The sequence below is a fragment of the Carettochelys insculpta genome, chromosome 5, assembly GCF_033958435.1.
Source record: "Carettochelys insculpta isolate YL-2023 chromosome 5, ASM3395843v1, whole genome shotgun sequence".
Classification (NCBI taxonomy): Eukaryota; Metazoa; Chordata; order Testudines; family Carettochelyidae; genus Carettochelys; species Carettochelys insculpta.
Window position 1 is genome coordinate 61112002 of NC_134141.1, and position 13857 is coordinate 61125858.

Below are 13857 nucleotides of genomic sequence, written 5' to 3' on the forward strand. Positions count from 1 at the left end.
AAACGGCGCCGGATGCGGTGGTGATGCACATCGTGCGCGCCGGGGCTGGGTGGGGAGGGTGGTTGAGATGGCGGCGCCGGGCGAGGACCCGGGCGTAGGGGACGAAGAGCGGCTGGATTTCCTGAAGGAGCGGCACGTGCGCTTTTTCCAGCGCTGCTTGCAGATCCTGCCCGAGAGATACTCGTCTCTGGAGACTAGCAGGTACTGGCGGGGGGGGGGTCCCGCTCCCGCTCCCGCGCTCGGACTCGGACTGTATCGGCGGCGGGCGCTGTTCTGTGGCGCGGGCTTTGGATTTGGCTTTCACGGGGCAGCTGTAGGCCGGTCTCAGCGCAGCCGCTCGTCCTTGGTCCCGCGCGCGCGCCGGAGTCGGCGGGCGGCTGCTGCACCACGGGGACAGCTCGCGCGGGGCTGAACCGCTCGTCCTGCCCTGCGGGGGGCGGGTGCTGATGCGCGACCGCCCGTGCAACTGTCGAGCTGATAGTAACAGCGAGGCAGCGGTGTAGGTAAAACACACGTTCCCCCTATCGGATTATTTTCTGACGACGAAGGTATGAGATCACCCGCAATACTAGTGGACTGGGGGCTGCAATTTTCACCTTCCACTCTTGGCTGTTTAGGACAAAGGTAGCCAAGGTAAATTTGGGGGGAAGCAGGTGATCTTTCCACTACGTGTTAGAAGGAGCTCCTGTACTTAAGGTCAGCAGACATGTGGGCTGGTTTAAGTTAATTGAAAGCAATGATTTAAATCATAAAGTAGAACACTTTATTTTATAATCTTAACTTTGTTTTTTGAAATGTACTTTGAATCTTTTCCTTGAAAAAGTAAGTTGTCATTGGGTTGATGCAGCTATTAAGAGATTTGATTTTATTATTTATAACTGAACTTAAGTGTTGAACTATTTTTGTTCATTCCTTTGGCTAACCAGGAGAATATACTACAGTAAACCCTTGGTATAAGGGACTAATGCGTGGGGGGATAGTAGTCCATTATATCCAAGGGTTTACTCTTAGGGTTTGTTCCTCCAGCTACGAGTCATCCATGCTGTGCCCTGAGCATGGGGGCTCCTCTGGCTCTGATCTGCTGCTGTGTCCCTCTTCTACCCCCCAGCAGCTGGGATGACCACTGTGTATCTCAGCTGTGGGAGCAGGGGACATGGTAGTGGCTCTCCAAGCTGCTGCCAGGGACCTCGCAGCTGCGGCAGACTCAGCTACGAGAGGGACTGGTGGCATCTCGTGAATTACCATTTAGAATACAGTACTGTACTCTACTTTCTTGTGGGGCGGGGCTAGCGGGGCTCACTATATTGAGGGTTGATTGTGTACATAGACACCTGTTAAAAATAACTGTAGAGCTCAACATAAATGTATTCAGGTACAAAATGCAGAAAGTAAGTATTATGGTAGAAAATGGTGAATGATGTTTCATATTTACTAGCTACACTTTGCACTACCCTTATCCGGTGTGCTGGGGACCTGACAGGTTCCAAACAAGAGAATTTGCCTAGCCAGGGGAGGTCCAGGGCTTCTGCACTCAGGCAGCCCTGTGCTCCTGTGCTGCTGCAGCCCCAGTCTCCCTCCCCCAGGACGCCAGCCCTAGCCCAGTCTCCCAGTGGGCTCTGGCTCCCAGCCCTGCTGTGGTCCTGCCGGATGAGACAGTAACTGGATTTGAGAAGTGCAACCTGTGTCTAACTTTCTGATCAAGACTAATTCCAAGCTGCATTAGTGTGGAAGCTGGAATCCACTTTAAAATGCCCACAACAATTTTTTTTAAATTTTTCCTAGTTGAGGTAAGTTAGATATTTGTACTTGTTTAAATCTGCATTAAAAAATATACTCTGAAGACCGCTAGATTACTTTCATTCATAGAGTCAAGCATTTTGTTACTTTGTGATCAAAAATTAAAGAAAGCAAATGTTTTTCCTGTATGACTGAAAGTTCTGATATTTGGGGGTGGGAGTAACTACTATCATTTTCTGTTATTAAAACTGGAAAATTATGTATATGTTTAATGTAATATGGTAACACTTGGACTGCATCTATGCTTGCATTCCTCTTTTGAAAGGAGTGCAATGAGGGAAATAGAAAATGCAAATGAGGCACTGATTTATGTATCTCATACCTCATTTGCAAAATCTCTGTTTGAATAAGATTCTTTTGAAAGAAAAAAAGCAGTGTAGATGGGGCTCCTTCGAAAATAACCCCCGTCTTCAGAAGAACCTTATTCCTAAAGAAAATAATTAGGAATTTTCAAAATTAGGGTTTATGTTGTATTTTGGGGGTTTTTGCTAGTGTGCTATGTGGAAAAAAATGTGCCGCAAGTGGTTGTGGGTGTGTGATGTCATCCCAGAGTGCATTGCCCTCATTCCTCCCTGCCATTGAAAACAAATGGCCATTTTTCAGAAGCCTGCCCCTCACTCAGGATGCTTCCTAGAGTCCAACCCTGTGGTGATTGAAGGTGTCAGAGCTGGTTATTTATGGGCCAATCTGCCTGGACCACAGTAAACTGGCAAAGTTAAGGAAGTAATAGGGGATAGTAAAGTTGAGGAAAGTGAAAAGTGGCTTCCCTTTTACTCAAGGGTCTAAAGTGAAAACCTTTACAAGTGGCTTGGCTGTTGTTGAGATAAAGGATTTCTGGCTTCCTGCTTCATTATATAGATATGCCCCAACAGGGGACGTGGAACTCATCAGAAGCTACATCCGAGATGGTGGAGCATTCTGGCCATTTGTCACCTGTACGCCCCACGCAAGGCCTGTGACTAGCAGGGATTCCCTTGCCTCTTCAGGTAAAGAATCCCTAGTTTGACTGTCTGTGTGAGAGAGGGAAGGAGGAGAGAGAGCCCACAAGCTCCATTCCTTCATAGGAAATCATCCCCTGAGCTGCCTGCTTTGTGAAGGAAGTGGCCTTGTAGGGAGAGCGTAGGAAACTTTAACCAGGAAACTTGTATGGGTTACTTTTTGAAAGAGACAGAGGACAACTCTCTGGAAAATATCAAATGCAGAAGAGGGCAGAGGCAGCTGTCCTGGGCAGTGTTTATGAACAGCTGGAGACAAGGGCAATCATCAAAGCACAGACAGATGCAATGTAATCAGGGATGCTTTGAAAAATAGGTTTATGGCTGAGCAGACAGCCACCTGAATCTGCTGCGTTTATTGTGAGACCCTCACCACTGATATGTGCCTGACTTTAATGAAAGTACCTCCAACTGCACCCCATCCCATTTTAACCAATAAACCACACTGTGGTTTTTACAATGCCGTTTTTTTATATAGGGGATGAGGCTTTTCTTGTCCTCCCTACCCCTGCATTCTGGCCCCCAATGATGGGAGACCAGGGAACATGGTGAGGAGGCCTTATGATTGTGCATTTTGTGCAGGGGGGCCATCAGCAGTTCTAGCAGGGACCACTTTAAAATGTAAAAGCCATATGGTAGTGGGGAGGGGGGAGCCCACCAGCTGCATGGGAGGTGTGGTGGGAGTAGCCCTGTAAAATGTAAAGCGCAGAAAACAACTTTGTTGGCCTCTCCTGATAAATCCTGCTGAGGTGTGCACCTGAGTTCTGCTCACTATGCTGGCCGGAAAGGAAATTAATTGCAAATTCACGGGCTGATGATGCCTGCTTCCTGTCATCTATTTCATGCTCACCTGGAGAGCTGCAGAGGTGAAAAGATGACCAGAAAGGGCACATTGGGGGCATTGTGGGATACTTTTGGAGGCTAACAAAATCAATTTTAATAACACCGATGTCTGCACTAGCATAAGGTTGACATGGAAAAATTGATTTTTATGTTACTCCTGGTGAAATTGGGTTTACAAAAGTCGACTTTAGAGCCTCTTAAAATCAACCTGATGAGCCCTGTGGTGAAGACTGAGGCCTTATGAAATTGACCCAAGTGCCTTAAATTGGATTTTATCCCCTAGTGTAGACCATACTGTCGTTTAGTGAAGTAGTCTGTGTTGAAATACCAGGGCAGGTCAAAAGTAAAAATTAGTCTGAAGGTCTTAAAGCTTGTGCTAAGCAGACATTTAGTGACATCACAAAACCATTGCACAGTTGGGCATCTAAAATACAAGGTTTTGCAAGCCATATCTGGGACATATTAGAGTTGAAACTTGCACGGCCTTTTGACTGAGCTGGTGCTGATACCACTTTTAGGCAGCATTTCCTTTAATTTTTCCCACTCGAGTGGAATTTGTTTTATGTGCACTAATGTGGAGGTAATGTGCAACACAACACCTTCATATTGGTGCACATAACAAAACTCGTGGTGGAAGGGACCAAGGGGCTGTGAATGGGAGGTAGCTAAGGCCTGGGGCAGAGAGTTGCGGTGCAGGGGTATGAGGGCTCTGGCTGGGGGTGTATATTCAGGTGTGGAACCAGGGATGGTGAGGGGTAGCTCAGGACAGGAACATGGGGGTGGGGTGCAGGGGCTCTCTGGGAATGAAGGCTTTGGGGTGTAGGGAGGAGGCCATGGTTTAGGGGGCATCAGACTTGCATGGATGCTGTCCCTGGAAGTGGCCAGCAGGTCTGGTCTGCGGGACATTAAGCTCCACAGCATGTGGAGCCTCATGGTCCTTCTCTTCCCTCCCTTCCCTGCCTAAACCAGAGGCCTGAGCTGCTGCACTAACTGCTTGCCTGCTGGCCCCACCATGGAGAAGCCCTGGCTAGGGGAGAAGAGTCCCTCCCTGCTGACCTCAGCATGGAACTGTCCAGGACTTAGTGGGAAGCTGTGCAGTGACACATCTTAGTTGGAAGGAAGCTTTTTGGATCCCTCCATTTAGTGGCGGGGAGACTCTTTAACTGCACTATAGCTGCTATTGAGTGCTCAAATAATTAAATGTAAGTTGTGTTTTGTCACTACTATGTAATGGGGGCATGACACTGAAATAGCAATATGTTAAATCACTTGAAGTAGTCAGTTTATAACTTGTTTTTAGGGATTCTGTTAAACTCAACAATTTGATCATATTTTCGGGTTTAAAATTTCAATTTAATGAAAAGCAAGAAGTATCCTGACCTGAGAATGCAGAGCTTGAGCCGTCAGACTTTTACTTGCACATACAACCTTCTGTTCTGCTATGGTCAGACTTAGTTTCATATTTTATGAAGATGGTAATTTTATGATTGTTATTCTGACAGTAACATTGGGAGTAGAGACACAAGTGTTATCCCCAGGTAAGCAATGGGGGAGCTGAATCAAAGGCTGTGATGTCAGAACTGAGGTGCTCAGGAACAGGAAAGAACTAGTAGGAGAAATAGTGGGTGGCAACCGGGGCTGCAGTGATCATGAGATGGTAGATTCCCAGATCCTGACAACGGGAAGAAAGATGAGCAGTAGAATACAGACCCTTGATTTCAGAAGAGCAGACTTTGACTCCCTCAGAGAACTGATGAGCAGGATCTCCTGGGAAACTAAAACAAAGGGGAAAGAGTTCAGGAGAGCAGGCAATATTTTAAAGAAGTCTTGTTGAAGGCACAGAAACAAATCATCCCAGTGCCCAGTGAGAAGAGCAAACATGGTGGGCAATCAGCTTGTCTTACCAGGGAAATCCTTAGTGAGCTTAAACTCAAAAAGCCTGTGTATAATAAGTGGAAACTTGGACAGATGAGTAAGGAGGAGTATAAATATATGGCCGGAGAATGCTGGGGAGTAGTCAGAAAAGCGAAAGCACAATTGGAACTGCAGCTAACAAGGAATGTGAAGGGCAACAAGAAGGGCTTCTACAGGTATGTTAGCAGTAAGAGGGTTGTCAGGGAGGGTGTGGGGCCGTTGCTGGATGAGGGAGGTAATCTGGTGGCAGATGATGTGGGAAAAGCTGGTGTACTCAATGCTTTTTTAGCCTTAGTCTTCGCAGGCAAGGTCAGCTCCCAGACTATGGCACTAGACAATGCAGTATGCAGAAGAGGTGGGCAGCCTTTTGTGGGTAAGTAATAGGTTAAGAGCTGCTTAGAAAAGCTAGATGCACACAAATCCATGGGGTCAGATACGTTGCATCCAAGGGTATTGAGGGAATTGGCAGATGTCATCGCAGAGCCTTTGGCTATTGTCTTTGAAAACTTGTGGAAATTGGGAGAGGTCCCAGGTGATTGGAAGAAGGCAACTGTAATGCACATCTTTAAAAAAAGAAAGGAGGACAATCCAGGGAACTATAGACCAGTCAGCCGTACCTCAGTCCCTGGAAAAATCATGGAGGGGATCATCAAGGAATCTATTTTGAAGCACTTGGAAGGGGGGAAAGTGATCAGGTATAGTCAACATGGATTCACCAAAGGCAAGTCATGTCCAACCAATCTAATTAGCTTCTGGCTCTGTGGACATGGGAAAGTCAAGGGATGTGATATACCTTGACGTTGGCAAAGCTTTTGAAACAGTCTCCCTCAATATTCTTGCCCATAAGTTAAGGAAGTATGGATTGGATGCATGGACTGTAAGATGGATAGAAAACTGGCTAGATAGTCGAGCCCATCAGGTAGCAATCAATGGCTCAATGTCTGGTTGACAATCAGTTTGAAGTGGAGTGCCCCAAGGATCAGTTCTAGGGCCAGAATTGTTCAACATCTTTATAAATGACCTGGATCAAGGATGGATTGCACCCTCAACAAATTTGCAGATGGCACTAAGCAGGGGTGTCAGGGAACTAGGCTGGAGGGTAGGGATAGGGTCCAGAGTGACCTAGACAAATTGGAGGATTGGGCTGAAAGAAATCTGATGAGGTTCAACAAGGACAAGTGCAGAATCCTGCAGTTGGGACAGAAGAATCCTAAGCATTGTTACAGGCTGGGTACTGACTGGCAAAATACCAATGCAGCAGAAAAGGACCTGGGGATTACAGTGGATGAGAGGCTGGGTATGTGTCAACAGTGTGCCCTTGTAGCTGAGAAGGCTAATGTTATATTGGGGTGCATTAGGAGGAGCATTTCCAGCAGATCTAGAGAAGTTGTTATTCCCCTCTATTCAGTACTGGTGAGGCCACATCTGGAGTATTGCATCCAGTTCTGGAACTCCCCCCAGTATTGAAAGGTGTGGATTCTTTGAGGCAAGTTTAGCGGAGAGCAACGAAAATTATTAGGGGCAGGAGCACATGACCTATGAGGAGAGGCTGAGGGGTCTGGGATTATTTGCTTATGGAAGAGAAGAGTAAGGGGTGATTTGATAGCAGCTTTCAACTTCCTGAAGGGAGGGGGGCTCTGAAGAGGTTGGAGAGAGGCTGTTCTCAGTAGTGACAGATGGCAGAACAGGAGCAGTGGTCTGAAGTTACAGAGGAAGAGGTGTAGGTTGGATAGAGGAAAAACTATTCTACCTGGAGAGTGGTGAAGCACTGGAATGCTTTACCTTGAGAGGTGGTGGAATCTCCACCGCTAGAGGTTTTTAAGTCCTGGCTTGACAGGTTCCTGGCTGGGATCATTTAGTTACGGTTGATCCTGCTTCAGGCAGGGAGCTGAACTAGATGACCTCCTGAGGTCCCTTCCAGCCTTAGGATTTTATGATTCTATGCTGGGTTCTGTATTCCGTGCTGAAATCACAAGACTGCAATCATTTAAATTTATTTTAATTCTTCTTACTGTGTGCTGCATTAGGAATGGAAACTTTTCAGTGAGTTTATTGCTGTGTTTCTTACCATCACACTTGGTGCTGCAAGTGGTTGCAGAGCTCTTTTACAATGAGAAGACCATAAAATCTCTTGGTCTTTGATCTGACTTTCAGACCCTTGATCTGTAAAGTCTCCTTGAAGTTTGTGATACATTATAATTCTTTTCCTGTGTTGCTCATTCCTAGTTTTTGATTGGTATGTGCTCATGTTGAGTTAACCATGCAGCATAATGTTGGAAAAAAAACAAACCAAAAAAAAAAACCAACCCAGATTTGCCTTACCAGTTTGCGCACAGATTATCTACAGCAGCATGTTGTGTGTGTAGTTGTTTGGGTTCGGGGTGTTTGTATGCAGGTCTGATGAAACTCTTTTAATTTACTTGAACTTAATTATTTTCTTACATTTCCATTTTGTTGTCTCTAAATGGTGTTTTTGCTGTGATGATACCGTTCACAAAGCCTTAGGTGGTGGCTTGGATCTAATCATCTGAAGGTACCCCAGTAAGAATCCTTGACGGGCTAATCTTGTATTGTTCAAAGAGCTTTGAAGCCATTTCATTAACATGACCATTTGGTGTCATGCAGGGGTTTTCTGAGGGCAGCCTGCTATGTTAGCGCTCTAGATTTGGGCATGTTAAATTGACTGTACCATAGAACCTCGTTCCAAAATTAGCTTTCACTTGAATTACTTTGGACATCTTATGTATTTGCTCTAATGCGAATGTGTAGTATTCTGTACTAGATATTTTATGACAAGAAGAAAGGTGCATCAGTGTCACATGCAGCATTCTTTGAAAAAGGGCACAGTGCTAAAATTATCCCAGGTATTAAGTGGATGAAAGTCTCATTTGAGAGACAGCTCAAAAATATGAGTGCGACACTGTTACATTCTGTAACCAAAAGTACTGCTGCTGTAGAAAGAATATACTGTGTGTCTGTGTTTGTAGGAGCTTGCTTTGTACGTCTAGTAAAGGAGTACCCTTCATATTCTTGTCTCATTTTAATCCCAGGAACCTTTTTGAACAATGATTTTCTTTTGATTTGTGTTCTTTCTCGTCCTCTTGTCCTAATGTCCACTAGCTGTCTTAACAATTTTCAGTCCCTGTGCTTGCGGCAAGCCCGTCAGGGTATTCCTGCACTTCTGTTACAAATGCTGTGTCAGACCCATGTCAGAAGGCTCAGGTTAAAGTGCTTTTTTATTGCTGAATAGTAACAGAGAGGAAGCTGTGCTAGTCTATACACTATCAAAACAAAAAGCAGTCAAGCAGCACTTTAAAGACTAGCAAAATAGTTTATTAGGTGAGCTTTCGTGGGGCAGACCCACTTCTTCAGACCAAAGCCAGACCAGAACAGACTCAATATTTAAGGCACAGAGAACCAAAAACAGTAAGCAAGGAGGACAAATTTTCTGATTTTTTTCCTCCTTCCTTACTGTTTTGGTTCTCTGTGTCTTAAATATTGAGTCTGTTCTGGTCTGGCTATGGTCTGAAGAAGTGGGTCTGCCCCACGAAAGCTCACCTAATAAACTATTTTGCTAGTCTTTAAAGTGCTGCTTGACTGCTTTTTGTTTTGATTTTTTTATTGCTGTGTAAACATTTGAGCTCAGTCTGGATTCTAAACTCTGCAATGCTGTGAAGTGGGCAGATCCTGGTGCTTGGGCCACACCTGAACCCCAATATATGGTCTGTGATTAAACAGCTCTTTAATCCAAACCCTGTGAGCCCAAAGTGGTTGGTCTTGGCCAGCTGCAGGTGCTACGGCAGTGTAAACACAGCCTCAGAGGCTTGCCACAGGCAAGCTTGTATGCTTGATTCGCTTTTCTTTCAGAAACATGAATACTTGAATATCTGCACTTTGTCAATCATACCAATGGAAATGTGATCCATGCAATGCAGAGCCTCATTCAAGAATATAGAAATAACTAAAAGTAAGAGCACTGTTGCATGTAACCAGTAAAATTTCTTATGTACAAGCTAGATTTAATCTGTCATCTTCAAGATCAGAAAGTTGGTTTGATTTTTCTTTTTTCCTTTTTGCATTTAATTTTGTTAACCTCCGGTGTGAAATGTTATGGTGGGAAGTGAAAGTCGTATTTTTTTCTTTTAGGTTGACAATTGCATTTTTCGCACTCTCTGGTCTGGATATGTTGGATTCCTTAGATGTGGTGAACAAAGATGATATAATAGAATGGATTTATTCCCTGCAGGTCCTCCCCACAGAAGACAGTGAGTGAGTTTTTAGCTTTTTTTAATTGTTGGCATTAACACATTTATGTTGGTTCTAGCCTTTGGGCATAGTGCACAGTGTTTTCAGAGAAAGTGGGTTATGTCTACCACACAGGCAACTGAACAAAAAGTTTTGTATTTCTGAGGTGTTTTAACACCCCACTCCCCACCACACACACATTCCTTCCCCTTGGAAAGACAAATGTTTGCTGAAAACAAGTGCCTGTGTGAACAGCAGCACTTTGTCAGCACCAGAGCCAGCAATCAATGGCTACACCATTATGGCTTCATCTACACCACACAACTTCTAGCGGCACAGCTGTAGTGAAACGGCCATGTCGCCAAAAGCTGCATAGTGTAGACAAAGCCACAGCTGCTGCTTTTGAGAGGTGCTGATTACCTGTAATTCCTGCTTGCTTTAAATACAAGTTGAGTTTTCTTATCAGTTTGGGGGAGAGCTTTTCTTGGATTTTCTTTTGAGAAGAATCCAGTAGTTTTAACGTTTTTCACTGACTTCAGTTGAAGCCATGAAATGACTCTGAAAATACAAACAGGTAAAATGTTAGTAAACTGTACCATTAACAGTGGGCCAGAACAATTGGTTCCATGGGGCTTGTAAGGCTTCCTAATCAGTGAAGGGTGATGGCTTGCCATGTGTGCTTTTCATACATGAACCTGCCGCGGGGGTCTCCTTTTAAAAAGTTGCAGGCTACTTATATGAGGTGGGTGTGGTGCTTATCAGTGATTGTACTGAGTTAGCTACTGACATAGTTAGAATTAATGTAGCAACACTGAAGTAACAGGTCAGTCAAGTAGGAAGACGGGAGCAATAATGAGAAATGAAAGATTCAGCTGCTGAATATGGGGAGTGGAGCTTTGGGCACAAAGTGGGACAGATATATTGCCCACTAGGAATGTAAAGTCTCATTAAATTAACCAGTTAAATGTTAGGTTTAACCAGTAAACAGGTTCGATAGGGACCAGGAAGGTAGTGAACATTGGCTGCCCTGGCTGGGCTGGAGTGCCCCTCCACCTGCAGTGGGCCTCGCAGGGTTGGAGCAGTCCCCTGCCTGTGGTGCATGGGGGTCCTGCTCCAGCCCTTATTGGCTGACCAGTTAAATGTTAACATCCCTATCATCCACCTCTTAAAAATATCTAGCTCTTTGAGTTTGGTTGGTGAGATAGTGCTGTATCCCAGGGAACAGCAGTCAACCCAATTACATTTCGTGACTGTGAGGACTATTAACCTTTCTCCTGCTTTACAATGTTTAGCCATGTGTTGATGCACAAGATGAATATCAAAGAAACTGTAGTGCTGTACTTGCTTTGTTTACTTTGCTCATGTGTAAATAACTGCACAGTTTGCAAGATAGTGGAGATCCCAGTGCCAAGTTTATTCTTCGGATTCATTACTGCCCCCAATTAACACCTGTATCACACATTGCCCTACTGGTCATTACAACAATATAAACTGAGGGAGATTAGAACTCTTAATGCGTTAAGAGCTGTGGGATCAACTTCCATACTGGAAGTTCCCAAAGGCACAATTGCAGAAACATGCTTGTGAGACAGTGTGTTTTATTGACATGAAAATGGAAGGCAGCAGATCTAGGTTCCTTTGAAGGCTGTAACACTGGCTCACATTGTAGTCTTCTGCAAGTCATTTAGTGTCTCTCAATCAATCTTGCCATCCCTAAAAGATGGGATGATACTTATCTTTTTAGTCAAGCTCTTAGGGAGGCACAGATGGAAATTGAGTTGCAATATTAATCTGCCAGTCTATATTGTTAAACTAATTCATAAATTTTTCAATGGTTTATTTATAAATTCAGACTCTTAGTAGTGTAAACTGTTTCTTACATTGGTTTTAGAAATAGAATACATTCTACAAATAGAATAAAATATTTCTCTAGTGTATTGTCTAGTTTTGTCATATAACCAAGTTTAATTCACTTCTCTAAAAAGAATTTTATTGAAAGTACTGAAGGTTTGTTTTAATACATTTATTAACAAAGGTGAAATACCGATTTCCAGTTTTCCACTAGCATAAAGCATTTGTTCTCACTCCAGCATCTCATGAACCATCTAACCTACATTTGTCATTTGGTCTAGCACATGGTTTCCCAAACTAGGGGGTGTGCCCCCTTGGCGGGGGGCATGAGGTGACCCATTCACCCTACTCCAAGAAAGAGCTGGCCCTTGCTTCCTGCTCTCAGCCCCTGCTATTTTACCTGGGCGATCCGCTGCAGCTGCTATAAAAAGCAGGCTGCCAGCACAGATCCACATGGAGCTAGCTGCCTCCGGCAAAGGAGTGTGGGTTGTGCGGAAGAGGGAGGAGGAGGAGGTGGTTAGATGTGGGGGCTGGTGGTGCCTGGCTTTGGAGGATGGGAGGGGCTTGTGAGGGTGGATTGTGGGCCTTAGGCATCTGTCCCTGGGCCTGGGCTGACAGCTAAGTGGACGGGTAGTTTGGCCCTAGCAGCGTGGGGTTCAGGTGGCTGACCTGCTGTTTGGGTGGACATCTCGAGCAGCTGTCAGGTGAGCAGGCAGATGACCCTAGCAGTTGGTGGGTGGCTCTGGCAGCGCAGGGATCAGGTGAGTGGGTGGCTGGTGTAGGCAGCTGGGGCGGCTGGCACATGGCTCAGGCAGCTGGCCGGCTGCGGCTGCACCAGGCAACTGCAAGGTGGGGTCTGAGCCATTAGCCTGGCCGATCCGTAGTTGGCCTCCAGGCTAGGATAGGGTCAGCGCAGTATCTGGCACCTCAGCCAGGGCTACAGCTTGTATTTTCAACGCCCTGGCCATGCCTGCAGCTCTGGGGTCATGTCAGCAGCCCATTCAGGGTGGAGCTGGTGCCCATAGGGCCCAGGCCATGTCCAGCATGGAGCTGGAACCAGCTGTCACAGCCTGTGGCTGGGCTGGTGTCATCCCAGCAGGGGTCAAGGTCCATCAGGAGGTAAGAGGGCCCCAGGGCTGTGGGGCGGAGGGGGATACTAAGGCTCCAGTTATTGGCTTGTGACTTGGGGCGGGGTGGCACAGCTCCATTGAGTCTGCCATCTGCTATTTTCCAGACAACTTTTCTAGCAACCACATTCATAAATTAGTAAGCAACCCATTCAGTGTTGGTGTCGGTACATTGCCAGAAGTATTGTAAGAACGAGCACTCAAAATACAATATGAATCAAGTGCAAAAGGATTTCGAAAACTCAAGCTTGGAGGAATTTTGGATAAAATATTTCTCAGTGTACATGAAAGTTGGGGAAGAAGTGCCACATATTATTATTCCATTTTTGTAAATATACCCCTATGACAAAAGCTTTTACTCACTTTAAAAATGAAACAAAGAAATCGACTGGCTGTCAAAAACAATTTGCGTTGCGCACTTCCATCTTTCAAACCTAGGATTTCCCAACTTGTGAAGAAAATGCAGAATCATCCTTCATATTAAATTTGTTTTGTTTCTACTGTTTCTGATGTTAAATTACATTTTTAATCATTTTGTGGTCCAAGAAACCCTCTCTGTGCTTATTTTAAATAACATTTTTACATCAAGTTTTTGTCCTTATTTTAAATTATGAATTGAAATTTTGATTAAAAGGGGGGTTGCATGATGGTAAAGAGGTGGGGGGGGTGTGAATGTGTCTCAAAAAATCAAAACTAGGGTGTGATGCTGATAAGTTTGGGAACCACTGGTCTAGCAGATATTTTTGGTATTATTCCAGTACTGTATAATAGATTCAAGATTTTGATTGAGTGGTCATTAGTACTTAATCTAGTACATCCTCCATCAATTTACTTAATTTTTATGATGAAAGTGCTCCAGTCACTTGTCATTGAGCATGCACATGTCCTTTCAATAAGTATACCCCATACTGGCAGACTCTCAATCGCTAAAATTAATCCTAATAGGATTAATCCTAATCCTAATCCCAAATCAAAAATCAACACCCCTCATAACAGGTGTGACAACAGATGAGACCTATAGTGTGTTCTTCAGTTCTGCAGTTTCTGTCTCTATCTATTCAATGTAAAGGAAAGTGCCAGAGTCA

General features: G+C 44.8%; 1 protein-coding gene across 2 annotated transcripts in view; it reads left to right on the forward strand.

Annotated features, from left to right (window-relative positions):
• The first annotated feature begins 45 nt into the window (after positions 1-45).
• PGGT1B (protein geranylgeranyltransferase type I subunit beta) overlaps positions 46-13857 on the forward strand; it is an 81051-nt gene continuing 67239 nt past the window's right edge. For both annotated transcript variants that reach the window (XM_074995208.1, XM_074995209.1), the window contains exons 1-2: positions 46-201; positions 9696-9814. In XM_074995208.1, coding sequence (XP_074851309.1) covers positions 68-201; positions 9696-9814 — 253 coding nt within the window. In that variant the 5' untranslated portion in view covers positions 46-67. The remainder of the gene's footprint in view (positions 202-9695; positions 9815-13857) is intronic.